This window comes from Theobroma cacao, chromosome 7, assembly GCF_053813885.1.
Source record: "Theobroma cacao isolate CCN51 chromosome 7, ASM5381388v1, whole genome shotgun sequence".
Lineage (NCBI taxonomy): Eukaryota > Viridiplantae > Streptophyta > Magnoliopsida > Malvales > Malvaceae > Theobroma > Theobroma cacao.
Genome location: NC_142645.1, coordinates 35,948,941 through 35,970,368, shown reverse-complemented (window position 1 = coordinate 35,970,368; position 21,428 = coordinate 35,948,941). Strand labels below are relative to the sequence as shown.

At 31.4% G+C, this 21,428-nt stretch overlaps 1 protein-coding gene and 1 long non-coding RNA gene across 2 annotated transcripts; one reads left to right on the top strand and one right to left on the bottom strand.

The window, feature by feature from the left end:
- Positions 1-3,810: 3,810 nt before the first annotated feature.
- Positions 3,811-5,722, bottom strand: LOC148761847 (uncharacterized). The gene is made up of 3 exons (XR_016027576.1): positions 5,604-5,722; positions 4,871-4,954; positions 3,811-4,012 (listed from the first exon to the last, which is right to left on the bottom strand). It is a non-coding gene; the product is annotated as an uncharacterized LOC148761847 (long non-coding RNA).
- Positions 5,723-14,351: 8,629 nt separating this feature from the next.
- LOC18507065 (putative terpene synthase 6) lies at positions 14,352-17,672 on the top strand. The gene is made up of 7 exons (XM_018129822.2): positions 14,352-14,462; positions 14,651-14,924; positions 15,503-15,878; positions 15,986-16,204; positions 16,617-16,755; positions 16,863-17,111; positions 17,223-17,672. Exons 1-7 carry the CDS (start codon positions 14,364-14,366, stop codon positions 17,514-17,516), a joined length of 1,650 nt encoding a protein of 549 aa, XP_017985311.2. The 5' UTR covers positions 14,352-14,363; the 3' UTR covers positions 17,517-17,672.
- Positions 17,673-21,428: the final 3,756 nt, after the last annotated feature.

Sequence of the window (21,428 nt, the reverse complement as noted above, 5' to 3'; positions counted from 1 at the left end):
CTCGTCTTAATCAACTATCAACAAATTGTCTTGAGCCTGAAAAATGGATAGGAAGAGGGGTGAGATTAAATAATCCTAGTGAGTAAACAATTACCATCAAAAGCATCTAAAGCCGAGTAGATGGAAACAACATAAAAACGTTATATCTCAATAATGTTCATAACACAAAATTCGTTTCAATCTATACCAAATAATTTCTTTTCATCAAAATTTCCCGGCTTATGAATTTCTTAAACTTGGCCCCTGCCAGAATCATTCTCGCGAGTACCTTCGTCAAGGTATCCCACTGAAACCACCAAGGCTGTTAAATGATCCATAACCATAAACATGTTTTTGCATCTGACACAAGCCGTTCCTTGGCATTGGCTGAGTCTCACTCTCACGTGGTGGCCCGAACGTGAGGTGCACTCAAATCATACCTTAGGAGATACTTCGCCCAACATCTCCCCCCGGAGGTAAGTATATAATTGAGTTACCGTGCTCATCTCATAGGCAGTCCACGGAAACCCCCACCACTACAGTGACCATGAGGTGCATTCAAATCTTACCTCAGAAGATACTTCATCCAACATTTCCCCCCGGAGGTAAATATATAATTGGGTTATCGTGCCCCTCTCATAGGCAGTCCACGAAAACCCCCACCACTGCAGTGACAGTTTAATATACCACCAGACCCATAAAAATTTCAGTAACATAATATGGCGAATAAAATGTAATCCAGTCTACCAAGACCAATCCAAAACTGTTCATATATTTCATGCCAACCTCAAAAATTTAGCCATCATGCTACCATAGTGTCATAAGCCACAATTTCAATAACATATAAAATCATAAATTTTAACACAGTCTCCATATACTCAATTTTCCCAAAACAATATTAGTTTTCAAAACCAGTATAAATCTCATTTTTATTAAAAAAACATTTTAATTGGAAAACATAATATTTTATAATTTAAACTCACCATTCAATAAAAGCATCAAACAAGTATAATTACTCTAGATATTTAAGACGATAAATTGTCCACTCACAATTCTAGGAGTCGATGTACTCCTAATCCCAATCTTCAAGCACAATTTCTGTACTTTTACCAGTGTAATTTGCTCACCACCTATCCACAATATACAATACATAATTCATCACATCAATGCTTGACCATTATAAAATCAATTCAGGCTCGGTATATTTGTATGATATGATATACAACTCATCCGACTACCGCTTAAATGCGGTGCTGACCTAATTCGGCCTATTACCCGATTAAATCGATATACGCGTCTGTTTAAACTCTAAATTAAATTTTTTCAGTTTCTATACCTCAATTGCACCCAAATTGACTTAATGTCCCTCAGTGTGGTGCAAGTTATCAGTCCCGATAGCAAATTACGAAAATACCCCTATTGGGTAAAAATTCATATTTTTACTCCGAAAATTCCCATTATTTTTCTAGACTCATAATTCATTATTATTCATCATAATTTCTCAAATAAACATCAAGATCATCAGCCAATATTCCCCTAGAAAATTCGGTCAATAATGGTAATGGAGGAAAATGAATTCTTTTCTTGTTGTTTTGTTCCTAAATATACTAAACTAACTTAAAACACTAACATAACTTAAAATCAAATTAATCTAACAAGTTTCTCTCTCCTAACCCATTTTTTCAGAATTGAATTCATCCTCAAATCACATGATTCAACCATGGAAAATGATGGGAAATGCATGAAAATGATAAATCTTAAGCTAAGCTTGAAAAATCATACCTTTAAACACTTGATTCCTTAAAAAATCACACTTTTTCTTTGAATTTTCTCACTCTAGGGTTTGTTCTTATTTTTCTCTCTCTCCTGCTAGTTTTGGCTGACCATCCCAATGAAGAATTCTGGAATTTTCATGCCTTTTAATAGGCTTAATAAAATATTATTATTTTATTTACCTTTTGAATATTTTATTATTTTATTTTTTTCTAGCCATCTTTTTGACTTTCTTTTTCTAGCACTCAATCCTCTTCACTTATCCATGTCTTCCATGAAATTTCTAGACTTTTCCAAAGTTTTGGTGGAGCAAATTTTTCAAAATTACATTTTTGCCCTTGAACTTTTCAAAAATTATATTTTTACTCCAAAAATTGAAAATTTGCCATAATGCATAATTTTCACTCCTCATACTCATTTCACACTCCAAATAATTAAATTTGATAAAAAATCCTTTCAAAAATTAAATTTTCGATTTCGAGTGGTAAAATTACCATTTTGCCCCTATACTCCAAATTATATAGAAATTAAAAATTTTCACTTCTAAACCTCAAATCATACTCCAATAAGTCAAATGGGGCCAAAAAAAATCTTTTCTAAAAATTTCCATTTTGTCCCCAAGTGGCAAATGACCATTTTGCCCTTGGATAGTGAAAATTCCGGTTTGACTCCAAATTGATCCTCGAACTCCAAATCACTATTTTAAGTCATCCCTGGACCATGAAACTCTTAATTTCACCTTAAAATTTCTATCTGAACTAGTTTGAGGCTTAATCAACTTAATGATACCATTATGGGCAATATCATCTTTTAACGATTCCTCAAACTTTCTAAATATGCAAACATTCTATTGTGCATGTAAATGATGTCATAATTATTTTATAGAACAGGGTTTGACAATCGTAATTCTTAATAAATTTTTCCTAGGCTCGGGATTTAAATTAAGACCCCACTAGTATGATGGGAAAGTCTTAATTGTGAAATTTCGATGTTTCTAATTTTAAATAAATAAAAATTATATATAATAAATTGGTCAAAATATAAATATAATAAGAATAATAATAACTGTAAAAGAATAAATGATATATATATTCACTTAAGGTGTCAAAAGATAAATATAAAATTGTGAAAAATAATAATACTCATGACAATAAATCAATAAAGGGTAATAAAACATTCAATGATGGTAAATTCATAATAATGAATACATTTAAAGTATAAAAGGGTAAATATTTAGTTATATATATATAATAAATTTATAATGGTTACAAAAAGGGAATATGATAGATAATAAAAAGAGGGAGAAGTCGAATCCAAATATATACAATCATGAAATAAGATATCTTACTTAAAGACTATAGAGTTTGAGTAAAAAGAAAATTTATATAGTAAAATAGATACACACCTAAATAACATAGAAAAATATATAATTCATAAATACATATTTATAAAGAGAAACGATAAAAATGAAAAATCTTAAAGAAATAACAAAGAAGATATAGGAAGACTTAGAAACAAAATAATAAATTTCATAAGCATATCACACATCACTATTGCATCGTAAATGTCATGGCATGTAGATATTTATGTAAACGAGTATAATTCTCGATGATGGGAGTTTCCGAAGGATCTTGCGGAGGTAAGTTGTCACGACCCGAAACTCCCATCGAGCCCGTGACAACCGCCGCGACGTCTCAATTTACATTCATTACCCGGAATGTCAACCGAGACCCCGCAAGGCTTTAATATCAGCTTCTCATTTCCCTTGTGGGTAACTGTTTCCAAATACCACATTTTAAAAGATTTTAAATTGTTTCCAACTTAAACAAATGAAATAATAATTTTCGACTCACAAGGGTATTTTTGTCATTTATCCCAAAAATCTAAAAAATCATCTAAAAATATAGTATGTAAGTGGAAAACACATATTTCTTAATCAAAAATAATTTTGGATGTCTAAAACATTCGTTTAAAATGGAATTATGACTGTTATAATAAAATAAAAATATTCAATAAAATATTCAATTTTCACATAAAACGATATTTTAAGAACACTGCATAAATAATTTTTATAGCGTAAAAGCAAAATAAATTCTTACATACCGTAATACAGATAACCAAAGTATAGAATTTAATTTACAGTGACACGTGGGCCCCCGAATGACCAAAAGTATAAAAAGAAATGAACCTACAGTCTTTGGATGTGGCAAGTTCAACTGTAATCCTCGCCGATATCAGTTATCTACAATCTATTCTGAACCTGAAATGGGTGGAAATGAGGGTGGTGAGATTATAAAATCCCAGTGAGTAAACAAACATCACTCAAAATATCTAAAGTCGAGCAAAAGGAGACTATTAAAACATTTCATCAAACTGTAATTTATCATCTTTCAACTTATTTCAACCAAATGAAATCAATTTATTTAAAGCAAGTAATCAGTATGGCTTATGAATTTCTTAAAAAGCTTGGCTCATGCCAAAAATTATTATCATACTCAGTTATTTGGGATACCTTGGCCGAGGGCTATCCCAACTGAGTCCGCCAAGGCTATTAGAAAGTCATGTTTTTATTTTGAAAACATAGCCATTCCTTGACGTTGGCCGAGTTCCCCTTCACGAGGTGGTTTGGCGTGAAGTGAACTCTAAAAGTTATACCTCAGGAGTTACCCTACTCGCCTCTCCAACCGAAGTAAAAATATAACAGGATTCCGTGCCCCTCTAATAGGCTAGTCCACAGAATCCAGCCCACTGCAGCAGGTCAAACCCACCATACAATAAAATTTTGACAGCATGACAGGGCTAATATATTACTACCCAGCCTGCAAGGGTAAAATAAAGCAATTCATATAATTCATAAAAACACAGCCCAGCCAGTCATGCCAATACAATAACATAAGCCATTAATTCAATTTTAAATTTACAACATATCAGTGGTCTCCAATTACTCTATTTTTCAAAATCGTTATTTCGTTTCAAGACAATTTATAAAATATTTTCATTTAAACTCATTTTGTTTACAAAACATAAAAATTTACCATTTGAACTCATTTTCATAAAATTCACCAAAACCGAATAAAAACATACTTTAGATAATTAAAATGATGGTAAGGTTACTCACCGTGTCTAGAGTGAGGATTTTCGAAATACTCAGACTATTGGTCCTCGGGTGCAATTCCCTTGCCTTTATTAGAGGACTCACCACCTTGACACAGTACAAAATCGAGAAATTCACCACATTGGTACTAAATTGAAATTAAACTAATTTAGACTACTAATGCTTGATATGGAATGCAAAAATGTCTAAATTTTTGCCTAAATGCGGTGTTAGCCTATTTCGGTCTTTTACCCGATAAATTGATATACGCGTCCGTTTAAACTCCAAATTAATTTTTTTCAGTTTCTATACCTCAATTGCACCCAAATTGACTTAATGTCCCTCAGTGTGGTGCAAATTATCAGTCCCGATAATAAATTACGAAAATACCCCTAGTGGGTAAAAATTTGTATTTTTGCTCCGAAAATTTCCATTATTTTTCTAGGCTCATAATTCATCATTATTCATCATAATTCCTCAAATAACCATCAAGATCAGCAGCCAATATTCCCCTAGAAAATTCAGCATAATGGGTTTCAATGGGAGAAAATTATATTTCTAGCTTATTTTTGCTATATTTCAATATAACTTAACTAAAATCACTTAATTCAATTAAAATCAACCAAAAATCAAGCTCAAAACTCATCCATGGAGGTTTGGCCAGCATGGGTGTCCATACCCACTTTCTAATTTTGCATGGAAATGAGAAAAAAATGCATGGGTAGTGAAAATCACAAGGAAAATCAATGAAATTTACCTTTTTAATGCTTGATTTCTTGATTTCTCTTGATTTTCTCCAAATTTTTCAGGTAGGATTCTTGTTTTTTTTTTTCCCCTTTTCTCCCCTGGTTTGGACAGCTGAAGAAGATGAGAATTCCGGAATTTTCACCTTTTTAAAGGCTAAAATAATATAATATTATTTTATTCATTTTTTTAATGTTTTATTAATTCCTTAAATTCTAGCCATCCATTTATTTCCAAATTTTCACCATACACTTTTCCCACATATCCATAGCTCAGGTAAAATTCTCAGACTTATCCAAAGTCTTGGTGGAGTAATTTTTGAAATTTACACTTTTACCCCCGTAAAAGTCAAAAATTACATTTTTGCCCCAAAAATTGAAAAATTGCCCATAGACATATTTTTCATCCCTTATACTCATACCATTCTCCAATTTGTCAAATTTGATCTAAATTCTCTCAAAATCTCAAATTTTGTCCGCGAGTGGCAAAATTACGATTTTGCCCCTACACTCTAGAAATCACTGGAATTAAACTTTTTCACTGCCAAACCCTCAAATTATACTCCAATACTCAAATCATACTCCAATAAGTCAAATGGGGCTAAAAAAATTCTTTTCTAAAAATTCCCATTGTGTCCTTGGGTGGCAAATGACCATTTTGCCCCTGGACAGTAAAAATTCTAGTTTGACTTCAAATTGATCCTCGAACTCCAAATCACCATATTAAACCATTCTGGGACTTTAATATTCTTAATTTCATTTTAAATTCTCTATTTGATCTAGTTCGAGACTTAAATTAACTTAATTGTACCATTTGGTACATTGTCGTCTTTTAACGATTTTTCTTTCAGGGCTTTCCAAGTATGCAAGCATATTGTCAATCATATGAATGACATGGAAAGTATTTTATAAGGTCGGGCTTGACATAAGTTTTCTTCAAAAAGTTTCCTAGGTGAAAGGATATCCCCGGATCCCACTAGTATGATGGGAGGGCTCAGAGGATATTTTTAATAAGAAGGCTTTTGCTCATAATAGGACTGCATTCACAAAAATATTAATTTTGTTAAAACGTGTATGATTATCCGAGAATGAGATTTATCTGTCATATTTGCAAAGGCAAGTTTTTCGAATAATTCTCTAGGTGATAGAATATCCTCAGATCCTATCAGTATGACAGGTGGATTCGGGAAATATCCTCAGTAAAAGGTTTTCGTCCAACATTATTTATATTTCATACCATGCATTTCACGAGTGCATTATGTGCACTTCACTCCTGTAAAACCAAATAAAATATTTTAATTTGCTAATAAAATAAAAGATAAAATAAATAAATAATAACTAAGGAAACATAATAAATTTAAGAATTCAAGCTCTAACCTATAATTAAGTGGTACCATTAATGGAACGAGCGTCACGAGGGTGATAATCTTTCCCTGTGCATAAAAATACTTCCAAACCCAATCCTAAAAATCGTACGTCTAGCGGTCTGGTTCTCGGATCCACACGTTATGACAATACCTACAAAAACGAAACTAGAAAATCCCTAAAAATCTACATATGTAGCAAACCAGTCAGACACAAACATAATCTAACTAGCATTTTCGAACCATAAGCACAAAATCAAGCTTCAAACTACAAAATTAACAAAACCTAAATATCAACCCCAAAAACCCAAAGAGAATAACATAAAAAATCTAAAGAAAAATCCATCAAAAATCAAAGAGAAAAAATATATAAAGAAAAATAGAGTTAATATGAAAGGTTGTTTCAGATTTTTCAGAGAATAGAGAGAGCAAAACAACGAAGGAAAGAGGGAAAAAATGGAAAAACGAGAATATTTCTAAATAAAAAATAAAATAATAATTGAATAAATTTAATAATTACTTACCAAAGTACACTATTGGGGCATCCAAGATTATTTTTCACAAAGTAAAATATTTCTAAGCAATTAGAAAAGCATAGGATTATAAAGTAGTGATTAAAATTGAAAATAATTTACAAAATTTCATCATTAAAATTAATAAATTTTAATAAGTGTAATTAATATTCATTTTATTTTAATAAGTATATAAAATAAATTACGTAGTTGATGAATAATGACTTTTATAATTTATTACATCTTTTCAATTTTAATTTTATTTCATTATTTGAATGATCAAAATTAAGTTATAAAAAAATTAAATCTTTTTAAAAATTAAAAATTATTTAAAATAAAAAGTTTTCTCTAACAACAAGGCACAAGAAATTTTTTTTAAAACGTCGGTATTTTAAAATAATTATCTTTATGTTATTAGTACTACTATTATTTATAGTAATTTCAAATTTAAGATTACTCCTTTTATTATTATTACTATAATTTATAATATTATTCAAACATATTGAAAGACTTTTTGTACATTTTGTACCAAACTATTTCTTTACGTATATAAAATATTGATCAGCGGGATGAAGCTAAAGATGTATAAATGATATTCAGTTTTATTTTTATTTTTCTTATCATATGTTATATACTTTTGTTTCACTTGTTGTTACAATATGTAATTGTTTACAATTCTTAATATCAAATGTTGATACAATTTCACAAAATTCGCATCAATCAAACATTTTAAAAAATCATGATATTATTATACTAAATTTTTCATTCATTGTAAATCTCGCTGCATAGCGTGGGTACGTTCCTAGTTTATGTTGATTTTGACAACCAAAAACTTACTTTCATTTCAATTATAACTATGTTGCCTAAATTAATTCTCCTAACAACTATCACATAATTAGCTCTACAAATCATGAAATATTACATAATTTGTTGGAAGAAAGGACTAACAACTATCACATCGTTAGCTCTACAAATCATGAAATATTACATAATTTGATTGGAGTTGAAATCACAAGGTCACAAGTTGGGTTTTAATAAACCATAAAACTATCCAAATATCCAACCTGTTATGGTAATTTACACTGATGGCAATTGCATATAACTCATATGGAGATTGGAGTTGCTTACGCCTACAAAGCCCAGTGCTAGCTAGGAGAGAGACAATTTGGTCTTTTTTTTTTTCATCTAAAGAAATCAAAACTCAATCGAGAACATCAAATCACACCAATTGGCAATAAGGACACAAAGTCTCCAAGCAAGGTGCAAACAAGGCTTTTTTCTTATGAGGGTCAAGAGAGTAATTTTACTTTTAGAAGAAAAAAAGAGATCAAATTATTAATCTGGTCAAGAGCTTTTTTTTCCTTTACACTGACATAATCCAACATTTTTTTTGACGAATTTTTAAAAATAACCTTTAAAGATAAAATGTTTTTAAAAATAGCCCTATTTATAATTTTAACTATTTTTAGCTAAGTTGGACAAAATTACCCTTAATGAAATTACATGTCATGATGTTACACGCTATATACAAAAACATGTTATACGGAATGGTTAGGTTGTTACACATCATGTTGAAAAAAAAATACTGTTGTTACACACCATGTACAAAAACATATTACATGCCATGGTTAGGCTGTCACACATCATATACAAAAACATGTTACACAGTATGATTAAATTGTTACATGCCATATTGAAAAAAAAAATTTGTTGTTACACAACATGTACACCAATATGTTACACGTCATAGTTAAGTTATTACAAGTCATATATAAAAACATGTTACACACTATGGTTAGGTTGTTACACGCCATGTTGAAAAAAAAATACTGTTGTTACACATCATGTACAAAAACATGTCACACGCCATGGTTACAAAGGTTGTTACACGCCATGTTGAAAAAAAAATATTAATGTTACACACTATGTTGAAAAAATATTGTTGTTACATGTCATATTCAAAAAAATTTTGTTACACTTTAATGAATAAAATGTTGTTGTTACTTATGAACCAAAACTTTAAATCCTCTCAACTCTCTTCATTTCTTTTTATTTATTTTTTGACAATTTGGCACCGATTAAAGTGTTTCTAACATATTTTCATAAATCAAAATACAAATTTTCTTATCTAAAACACCTATTTCGACTAAAAAAAAAAAAAAAATTTCTTTGAAAAAATAGGTTTTTAAATTTCAAATATTTGAGTTTATTGATGTCTAGGTCCTGAATTGATTCAATTAAAAACTATGTCCAACATCTGTGATCATTTTTACCATTTTAGTTTTATCTAAAATACTTAAAAATTAAATTTCCCAAATAACCACGCACCCAAACACATCAAAACCATCTCTTGGTATCTTAAAAAAGTAGGAAAGAGAAATCTAATCAGCTCTTGGTGTGTTAAAAGCGTAGAAAAGAGAAATATAAAAGTGTGGGAGAGAGAAATCGGGAGCATTGTACACGAATGTTGAAGAGAGAAATCGATAAAATTAGAGAGAATGAGGTGGTAAGATGGTGAGAGAGAAATCGAAAGCACAAATGGAGAGAAATTGTGATGAATGGTTTAATTTATTTAAAATAGTTTTAAGGGTATTTTTGTTAAGTTATGACTAAAAATGACTAAAAATAATTAAATTTATTTTGATGATTATTTTTGAAATACCCTCATTAAGAAAGATTATTCCTCATAATTTTTTTTTTAGAAAGTAGTAGAAAAGTATCATTGCAAAATCGGAGCAAGAAAGGACAGTCGTGGGTTCCAGGATCAAAACCACATCATCCAACATTTATTGTAAACCAATTGCAAATGGAACTTTTTTTTTTTTATCTTTATCACATGCATTAATTAGTAGCACTCATTATGTGAGATATTTATCTATGAAAATGAATTTAGGTAAGGTATTATAATTGAAATTTATGTATACCTAATTCAAGATTAATCTTAGCAAGAATTTAAAAATCCAAGTAAGGCAGGAATTGAAGGAATTTTACAAGATGATCCAAGAGAAATTATTATTAAATTCTCTAATCAAATTGGTACATGCCATACCAATCATGCAGAGATCTTAGCTATCAGGGAGGCCTTCTTATTGTTCAACAGATTTTTGAAGAATTCACAACTTCTATGGGTAGAAAGTGACTCATTGAATGTCATATTCAACCCTTCTAAAATTCCATGGAGGTTTAGGCAATTTCTGGTGCAAATTGAAAGTTTACAAAAAGTTATTACCAATTGTAGAGTAACACATATTTGTAGAGAGGCTAAATATGAGGGTGATGAATTGGCTAAACAGTGTTTTAAGGGAGGAGGAAGTTTCACAATTTTATGCATTAAGGGAGTGAGGTTGCAGTTTGTACGTTGCTTATTATTAGTCTGGTTGTTGGCTGTGTTTAACTGTGGATGGAGTCAATAATATATGGGCCTCTTCTAGAAGATAAGAGTTTGATTCTGATTTTGAGTATGGTTTGAAAAAATAAAAAAAAATAGAAAAGATAAAATAGAAGAGATGAGGTTTGAATAATCAGGATGTTGGAATTGAGATTGTTGGGACGGACTTGATGTCTACAGCAGCGAATGATTTGGGGAGAGGTGATGGGTTCAGTGTTTGCATGGGTTTCAGGCGTTAGTTGATTAACGTATGGGATTTGGACAGCTAGTACTGATGTCTAGACTTTAGTTGATTCACGCATTCAAGCACAGTTTTCATCAGCAAAGAGTTTTGGAACGGTTTTTGGACAACACGAGCTATTGTCTGGGAGTGGAGTGGACACTGTTTGTGTCTAGGCTTGACAGGGCTGCGTCTTCGCTATTGTATGTATCTAGGCTTGACAGGGCTGCGTCTTCATTGTCTGTATCAAATCTCTCTAATTTGGATTTGGGGTTACGTGTTTATATTTTTATGCTTGTAACGAAAAAGCCCAAAGTGGGATTTGACTCTGGCATTATACAACAAAATTACATACTTTTCAAAAAAAATGTTTAAAACACAAGTTGAAATTTGATTGGTAATGTGTGATTTTTTGTCTTTCTCTTAAACAGAGGCGCAGAGAGAGGGGTTGCAGCCGCCACGCTTCATTTTTTAATTTTTTAATTTTTAATTTTTTAATTTTTATATTTATAAAATTCAAAGTATATAATTTTGTCACCCCTAAACAATTCAAATGAATTGCTTTGGAAAGGATCCGGTTCAATCCTTTCTACTCTCAAATTTTGAAATTTTTGTCCCTTTTCTGCTTATTGAAAATTTTTCCCCTTTTCTTCTTTCTTTTTTTTTTTCTAGTTTAAATGGACGTTAGAAATATATTGAGAACAACCGGAGGGATTTGTCATATTCAGTCAGAAGCATAAAGTTTGTAAACTCATGAAATCCTTATATAGATTACAACAAGCCCCAAAGCAATGGTGTGAGAAATTTTATCAAGTCATCTTGTCAAATGAGATTTTTGATAAATGACTTTAAAAAATACGTTTATATTAAAGTTACTAACCTTGGGTGTGTCATATTATGTTTGTATGTCGATGATATTCTCATCTTTAGTAGCAATATAAGTATTATTAAGGAGACTAAATATTTCTTGTGGAATAACTTTGACATTAAAGATTTAAGAGAGGCATACGTTATTTGGGAGCAAGGATTTTACAAAGTTCTACGAGTATTTGTTTTGTTGTTAAAAGTCCTTCGAAATGCTGTTTTTATAAAGTTTTGAATTAAACCAAGTTGGTTGAAGAAGGAAGTCAATTCTAATAAGAATTTCCTCATCAAATTACGTGAGTCGTGGCCTCCACCATATAATTAGCAGAAATCGTAATTGCTTTAAAACTACTATAGTATTTCAAATTTGATAAGATTTTTTACCACCTTTCAGGCCAAAGTAGGTGAAGTAGTAAACATGAAAGTTGTATCTTTTTCTCTTAACTTTCTAATAGCATAAGAATCAACACATTTGGAGTTATCTAGAGAGAGTTTTGATCAAAATACCAAAACATGGCAGTGAAAGTCTGCACCTCCAACTTGCTCTCCTTCTTCCATTAAAAGTCTTCCTTCATTAAACACATACAAAAGTACAAATAAATTAATAGCAACCTATCTTAATCACATTAACACCAAATTAAGTAGAAAATTAATTAAGATTAGATTGACTCACCTAAATTAATTAACTTAAAATAATTTAAATGAAACTCGCTAATTTTTTATGCATTACCACAATAACTAACCTAAATTACTATTAAAATTAAGTCCAAATAACTCTATATCATACTTGTAAAGAGGCTAATTGTGAGGCTGATAAATTGGCTAAACTGGGTGTTTTAAGGGAGGAGGAATTTTCACAACTTCTGTGGGTAGAAAGTGACTCATTGAATGTCATATGCAGCCCTTCCCTTCCCTCAAGTGACTCGGTAATATTCTTGCATCTCTTATATATATATTCTCACGTATTGCATGCTTTTTTCATGTTCCTGAAACTGAATTTCAAGCTTTAAAATTTTAGGCAGCTGGATTGAAATGTTACTTTACATATTATTTCAAGAGATGAATCAAAACCACATCATCCAACATTTATTGTAAACCAATTGCAAATGGAACTTTTTTTTTGTTATCTTGATCACATGCATTAATTAGTAGCACTCATTATGTGAGATATTTATCTAGGAAAATGAATTTAGGTAAGGTATTATAATTGAAATTTATGTATACCTAATTCAAGATTAATCTTAGCAAGAATTTAAAAATCCAAGTAAGGCAGGAATTGAAGGAATTTTACAAGATGATCCAAGAGAAATTATTATTAAATTCTCTAAGCAAATTGGTACATGCCATACCAATCATGCAGAGATCTTAGCCATCAAGGAGGCCTTCTTATTGTTCAACAGATTTTTGAAGAATTCACAACTTCTATGGGTAGAAAGTGACTCATTGAATGTCATATTCAACCCTTCTAAAATTCCATGGAGGTTTAGGCAATTTCTGGTGCAAATTGAAAGTTTACAAAAAGTAATTACCAATTGGAGGGTAAAACATCTTTGTAGAGAGGCTAATTGTTAGGTTGATGAATTGTCTAAGCAGGGTGTTTTAAGGGAGGAGGAATTTTCAGAATTCTATGGATTAAGGGAGTGAGGTTGCAAGTTGTACGTTGCTTATTATTAGTCTGGTTGTTGGATATGTTTAACAATGGATGGAGTCATTAATTTCTTGGCCTCTTCTAGAAGATAAAAGTTTGGCAACATGGAGTCATCAACTGTGGATAGAGCTATGCCAGTTAATGTTAAAGACAAAACAATCAGTTGTATATCCTCGTCTAGATGTTTGATTCAATTTATCTTAACTCTTTTAGTTTCTACAGTAACTACAGAATGTGCATTTTCAACCATGAAAATGGTAAAGATGAGGTTGCATAATAAGATAGATATGGATGATTTCTTGCTAGTTCACTTATCCTTTAAGAAAGAGATTGACAAGACTATTGACACGGATTTAGTCATTAATGAATTTGAAAGTAAGAAAGCACATTGAGTATAGCTTACGATGCGTAATGTGAAAATCTAATGTTAATTTTTTTTCTACTTTATGTCTATTTATGTAGGTGCATTTGAAATTTTTATTTAAACTGTTACTAAAATTTTATGTTATAATTTAAGTTATTAATTTTTTATTCCGAATCGAATCATTGACTCAATCTATGATCTTAAATGATTATTCACCACCTCTCATACAAAATCTTGGATCCGCCACTATTTTTAAATAATCATTATCCATTGGATGAAGCAGTCCAGTACTGTAATTTGCAAGATACCAAATAATACCTCTTCTGCAATATATGCTAAGGTTGCTCTCGAGCCTCTATAAATATGGCTTGGGGTTGGGAAGCCTAGCATAACAAATTAAGAGTTGTCTGAAAAATGTCTTCTAAAGGAGAGTGCCATGTTTTGCGTCCAGTGGCAAATTTCTCTAAAAATATATGGAGAGATCAATTCCCTTCCCTTCCCTCAAGTGACTCGGTAATATTCTTGCATCTCTTATATATATATTCTCACGTATTGCATGCTTTTTTCATGTTCCTGAAACTGAATTTCAAGCTTTAAAATTTTAGGCAGCTGGATTGAAATGTTACTTTACATATTATTTCAAGAGATGAATCAAATGAACTGGGTTTCTTTTTTGATTCTGGATTTCAAATCGTGCGCAGGTATTTGATTCATTAACGAAAGAAATAATTCCGTTGAAAGAGAAAGTGAAGGAGATGTTGAAAGCTTCTACAGCTGATCCAATGGAGAACGTTAAATTCATAGACACACTACTCCGCCTTGGTGTGTCATATCACTTTGAGAATGACATTGAGATACAATTGGAAAGGATTTTCAATTCCCAAGAAAATCTTTTCCACAAAAATGACTATGACTTGAACTCGACTTCAATTGCCTTTCGAGTTTCCCGACTACATGGTTTCAAAATGTCTTGTGGTAAGGATAAGGACACTGATAAATTTAAAATAAATGGACTGGAACTGTCAGCATTAGGGTTGTGATCACATAAAGTATGATACGAATTAAGTCTGGTTTTTTTTTTTCAGTTTATCTACTTCTTAAAAGTAAAAAAAAAATTTGAAAAGGGCTTAAAAAAATAATTTCTTTTAAAAATAAAATTAAAAAAAAAAAGCTCCTGTTAAGAGCTTTTCTCTTCTTTTCTTTTAAAAATACCCTAATTTTTCACGAAATGTCCATTTCTCTCTCAATCAACCTTCCTCTCCTCTCCCTCTCTCTGTAAATCACCTTTCTCCAAAACCGAAGCAGGGGAAACAAACAAAAGCATTAAAGGTTCAAGCACCATACACTCTCCTGACCTTATCACAAACAGAAGACATTACTTATCATTTGTTGTGCTAAATAGACCTCATCACACACAGAACATCTAACCAACCAAAATCTCCTCACCAATCTTGTTCCTTTTTCTTCTTTTTGGATTTGACGTCTACTTATGTAACAATTCCTATTTATTTAATGGTCCATATTCCATAACAAAATAGTGATATGCGAATCAGGTGTGTTTGAAAAGTTCAAGGACGGCAGTGTTGGTAAGTTCAAAGAATCCCTAGTCGATGACATTAGGGGAATGCTAAGCCTGTATGAAGCTGCCTATCTAAGAGTTCATGGAGAGCTTATATTAGAGGAGGCCATTGCATTCACCAAGGCCAACTTGAAGCCTTTGGCAGCGAAGTCAAGCCCTCATCTTGCAAAGCAAATAATGAATGCCCTAGACAACCCATTAAACAAATGCCCTCCAAGACTAGAGGCAAGGAACTATATCTCTTTCTATGAGGAGGAAGAGTCCAGAAACGAAACCCTACTTACGTTTGCAAAACTAGACTTTAATCGAGTACAAGTCCTTCACCGACAAGAAATAAGCCAAATTGCAAGGTATAAAAGAATTAAAGCAATTATGGATTTGAATTCCTAGCAAAATGTTGTGGATGGAATTTTTTATGACTTTTACATACATTTTTTATGGGATTTATTGTTGCAAGGTTTTGGGAGGACTACGACTTTTCATCTGAGCTTTCATATGCAAGAGAGAGATATGTGGAGGTGTACACATGGATAAATTCATTGTATTTTGAACCTCGCTATGCACGTTGGCGGATAATTCTTACTAAGATGCTGGTTCTTATGTCAATTCTAGATGACACATTCGATGCTTATGGGACTCCTCAAGAACTTCAACGTTTCACGGATGCATTAAAGAGGTTTTTCTTCAGTCTTTCTTAATTCTAATATCCAAGTTGTGGTTAGCTTTATCTGGCTAAGCATATATTGATTGAATTTGTGATAAAAGAAATCCTACATCTGTTAAAGCACCCTATTATTTGACTAATTGGTTAGTGCATAATCGTCTGCCTAGAGAACAGAGTTTGAATTCCCCTGTATCATAGATATATAAATATAATAAAAACCTCTCCACCTTTTGTCAACTAGTTTTAAGTTAGATATCCATTCTAAAATTCAACACATATATATATATATATATATGTCCATACGTAGGTAAGTATGTACTAGTACTAGTACAGGAAATTAATTAAGGGATGCCACATATATATTTAATAAACCCATGCGTTATTCATTGAAAAATATTTAAACAAACCTACACTTTCTTTTCAGATGGGAGATTTCTGCTCTTGATGAGTTGCAAGATTACACCAAAGTTATTTGCAAGGCTGTGCTAGACGTTTTTGATGAAATAGAAGACGAGGCTAGAAAGGAAGGAAGATCCTACACTGTCCCTTACGCAAAAGATGCTGTAAGAATCATCAAGCTCACATTTCCCCCTTTGCTTCTTGTAATTAACAACAAATGAGTTAAGGCATTCTGACATGTTTTTCTCTCTAATTGGCAATTTGTAATTAGTTCATAGGACTAATCAACAACTATCAAGCAGAGGTCAAATGGTGCCATGATGGTTATGTACCAACATTCGAGGAGTATATGAGGGTTGCAATGAAGACATCCACTTATGATCCAATAATAACAACATCATTTATAGGAATGGGGACAATCGCAGGTTTAGAGGCATTTGAGTGGCTGCAAACAGAACCCAGAATTATGACAGCTGCAAATATGATCGGTCGTATCATGGATGACATAGCGTCACATAAGGTATATATATATATGGTAACTCTGATGAAAGTTAAAGTAATCCAATGAAAGCTAAGATTATTACTTTATAAGAAATATTCTAATCATTCGCACATCCCTCGTTCTAAATAGTTCGAGCAATTGAGAGAGCATTGTCCTTCTAGTGTTGAATGCTACATGAAGCAACACAACCTCTCAGAGAAAGATGCGCTCCATGACTTAAAGAAAAAGCTTGAAGATGCATGGAAGGATATTAATGAAGAATGCATGAGACCAACTGCAATCCCCAGAGATCTCCTATTACGAATTTTAAACTTTGCTCGAGTAACATATTTGTTTTACAAGCATGGAGATGGGTTCACAGATCCTGATCCATATGTGAAAGATGACATCCGTGCCTTGTTCGTTGATCCAGTACGCATGTAAAGACAATCCTCTCTGTCTCTCTTCGTGCTTGGATATGTTTAATGAACGGTGTTTCTAGCGCTTGTTTCCAATGCTTTGTATTATATGTTTGGCCAAAAAAAATATATAAAACGCTTGTGTAAAATTTAAAATAAGAGAGAGATGCTCCATGTATCATATGCATGAAGCTTATGGTGCTATGTAATATATGTACCAAATTTAAAAAAAAATAATAATAAGGAGAAATAATTCATTAACGAAAGAAATAATTCCATTGAAAGAGAAAGTGAAGGAGATGTTGAAAGCTTCTACAGCTGATCCAATGGAGAACGTTAAATTCATAGACACACTACTCCGCCTTGGTGTGTCATATCACTTTGAGAATGACATTGAGATGCAATTGGAAAGGATTTTCAATTCCCAAGAAAATCTTTTCCACAAAGATGACTATGACTTGAACTCGACTTCAATTGCCTTTCGAGTTTCCCGACTACATGGTTTCAAAATGTCTTGTGGTAAGGATAAGGACACTGATAAATTTAAAATAAATGGACTGGAACTGCTAGCATTAGGGTGTTGATCACATCAAGTATAAACAAGAATTTCACTCCATTCTCAAAAAACCGTAGGACTTAAGTATAAACAACAACCAATATGAGAAGTAAAAAATAGATGGAAAAACAATAATGAAGAAAGGAGAAAATAAAAGAGAGTTTCACTCCATTCTCTCTTTTGATCTCCAAATAAAAAATGAGAAAAGAAAAAACAAAAGTACAAAAGAAAGTGATGGGGGAAATTTCTAGAATGGGTGACTTGTATAAAAAAAAAAAGAATAAGCCGCCCATGCTAGAAAAAAAAAAAAAAACTCTACATAGGAAAAAAAGAAAAATTGACTCTGAGTAAGGGCGATAATATGTGCAGAAGACAACAATGCATCCAACCAAAGACGAAAGACTGAAAATGCATTATTAAGCTTCTTAAACCCTCTAAACAATCCCAGCAAAGACCATTGAAGTCCAATAATTGACATCGAGAAGACAAGATTAAACAAGCAGAAAACGGCACCGAATTGAAACAAGCCATGCCAATGAGCTGTAAAATTTAAAATAAGAGAGAGATGCTCCATGTATCATATGCATGAATCTTATGGTGCTATGTAATATATGTACCAAATTTTAAAAAAATAATAATAACGTGTGCTATGACCGATCTACCAAATTTTCTCCTATTTCTTTTTCTCCTCCACATGACCGATCTACACTAACAGAACAAATTTGTCATAGGCTACAACATCATAGATTCATGCTCTTACCATACAGCATGTAATTGAACTGTTTTTTTTTTTTTTTTTAAAAAAATGAATTTTATTCCTCCATCACCGGTCATGTCATGACAAGTCTTCCACCTAATTGACCAAAAACTTTGGTGGCAAAGGAACCCAGGTGTCGGTAGAAGAACTGTATGGATTAAGGGAGTGAGGTTGCAGGTTGTACGTTGCTTATTATTAGTCTGGTTGTTGGATATGTTTAACTGTGGATGGAGTCATTAATTTCTTGGCCTCTTCTAGAAGATAAGAGCTTCATTCTGATTTGAAAAAATTAAAAAATAAAGATAAAAAAGAAAATAGAAGAGAAGAGAAGAGATGAGGTTTGAATAATCAGGATGTTGGAATTGAAATAGTTGGAACGGACTTGATGTCTACTGCAGCGAATGATTTTGCATGGGTTTCAGACTTTAGTTGATTCATGCATTCAAGCATAGTTTTAATCAGCAAAATAAAATAAAATACAAAAACATATTTAAAAACATGGTTGAAATTTGATTGGTAATGTGTCAAGTCTTATGTAGTCGTCAAACGAAAAAGAATTGTCAAATCTAAAGCATCATGCCTTAAATTCTCTCACATGTCATTAATCATTATTCATAGTCAATTACTCACAAAATGAAAAAAAAAAAAAAAGAAAAACATTATATGAAAATGTAGGTGCCAAATTTATCTTACTTTTGCGGTTGTGATTTTTTTTTCATTTTTATCTTTTTCTTAAACAGAGGCAAAGAGAGAGGGGAACTAGTTGCCACCCCTCAGTTTTTAATTTTTTTTATTTTTATATTTACAAAATTCAAAATATGTAACTTTGCCACGCCTAAAAAATTTTAAATGAACTTCTTTGGAGTAATGGTAAGAAATTTGGTTTAAATTTTTAAATATCCGGGTTCAAAACCTTTCTAGGCTCAAATTTTGAAATTTTTTTCTTAAAAATTCTTCAAGCCATTCCCCTCTTTTTTTATTAGATTCTTTTTTAAACCCTACCCTTTAACTCATATAAATCTTTTTTTGTTATGAAATATAATTTGAAATAATAATTATAAGAGAAATGTAAGAAAATGTATTTGGAGGGAGAGACAGTATTAAGAGGGAGCAAGAAGATCTTATTCAAGTGTGTATTTACAAATGAAATGAGAAGGCCTATTTATAGGCTAATAACATTGAATTTACAAGATGATGATAATACTAATGGATTAAATTGATGGATTAAATCCTAATCTCCATCCAAATCTAGATATAAATAATATAAATGGATATTCACAAAAATATTCATAACACTCCTCCTTGAATTTTCATTGTATCTCGTTAAAACCTTACAAGAAAAAAACTTCGTGGGCAAAAATCTGAGTGAAGGAAAAAAAGTATATAATTCTTTTTAACAATATGCTTTTGAAATGCTACCTCATTAAAAACCTTATCAAGAAAAATCTAATGGGAAAAACCTTGATGAAGGAAAAGAGTACAATGCGTATTTTACTCTTCTTAATGATTGCATTATAGAGATATTTAAAATAGGGCATTCTGATCTTTTATACCAACTTTTCAAATGTTGCAGTAAAAAGGGTTTTGGTGAACAAATCTGCTAGATTGTTACTTGAACAAAGTTGTTAAACACTAATATCATCTTTTTCTTGAAGAACATGAGTGAAGATGAACTTTGGAAAAATATATTTTATCTTATCGCCTTTAATGTATCTTTTTTTTAACTGTGCTATGCAAGCGGTATTATCTTCATTAATGTTGTTGAAACTTCTTTCTTGATTAAAAAGCAACATGTTCCTCAAATATGTTAGGTTACAGATCTTAACCAAACACATTCACAACTTGCCTTATAAATTGCTAAAATTTCTACAAAGTTAGAGGAAGTAACAAATATAGTTTGTTTTACAGAACAATATGAAATAGTTGTACCTCCACATGTAAATAAGTAACTTGTCTGATATCAAGCTTTGTGTGAATCAGATAAATAGTCTACATTTGCATAGCTAATTAATCCAATTTTAATGCATTTAAATAATATAGGTTCATATCCATTACTCCTCAGAGATATCGAAGTATATATTTAATTCTATTCCTATGTCTTCAAGTTGGAGAAGAATTATCTTGCTAATAAATTCACAGCAAATGATATATCAGGTCATGCATTGCTAGCAAGTTACATTAGTGTTCCAATGGCATTGAGATATGGTACTTCATCACCAAGAAATTCTTCATTACTTTCACGAGATTGGAAAGGGTCTCTTTTTCACATCTAGTGACCTTACAACTATTGGTGAACTCAATGGATATGTTTTATCCATATAAAATCATTTTAGCACTTTAATTATATAATTAGATTGATGGACCAAAATTCCATTTATCAAATGTTCAATTTGAAAACCTAAACAAAACTTTTTTTTTTTTTCAAAGTCTTTCATCTCAAATTCTTTCTTTAAGTAATCCATAGTTTTTGATAACTCTTTAGGAATTCTAATAATGTTCAAGTCATCAACAGAAACAGTAATTATCACAAATTCATACCTGAATCTTTTTATAAAAATACATGAGCATATAGGATCATTTTTATAACTTTCTTTTAACAAATATTTACTAAGGCAATTATACCA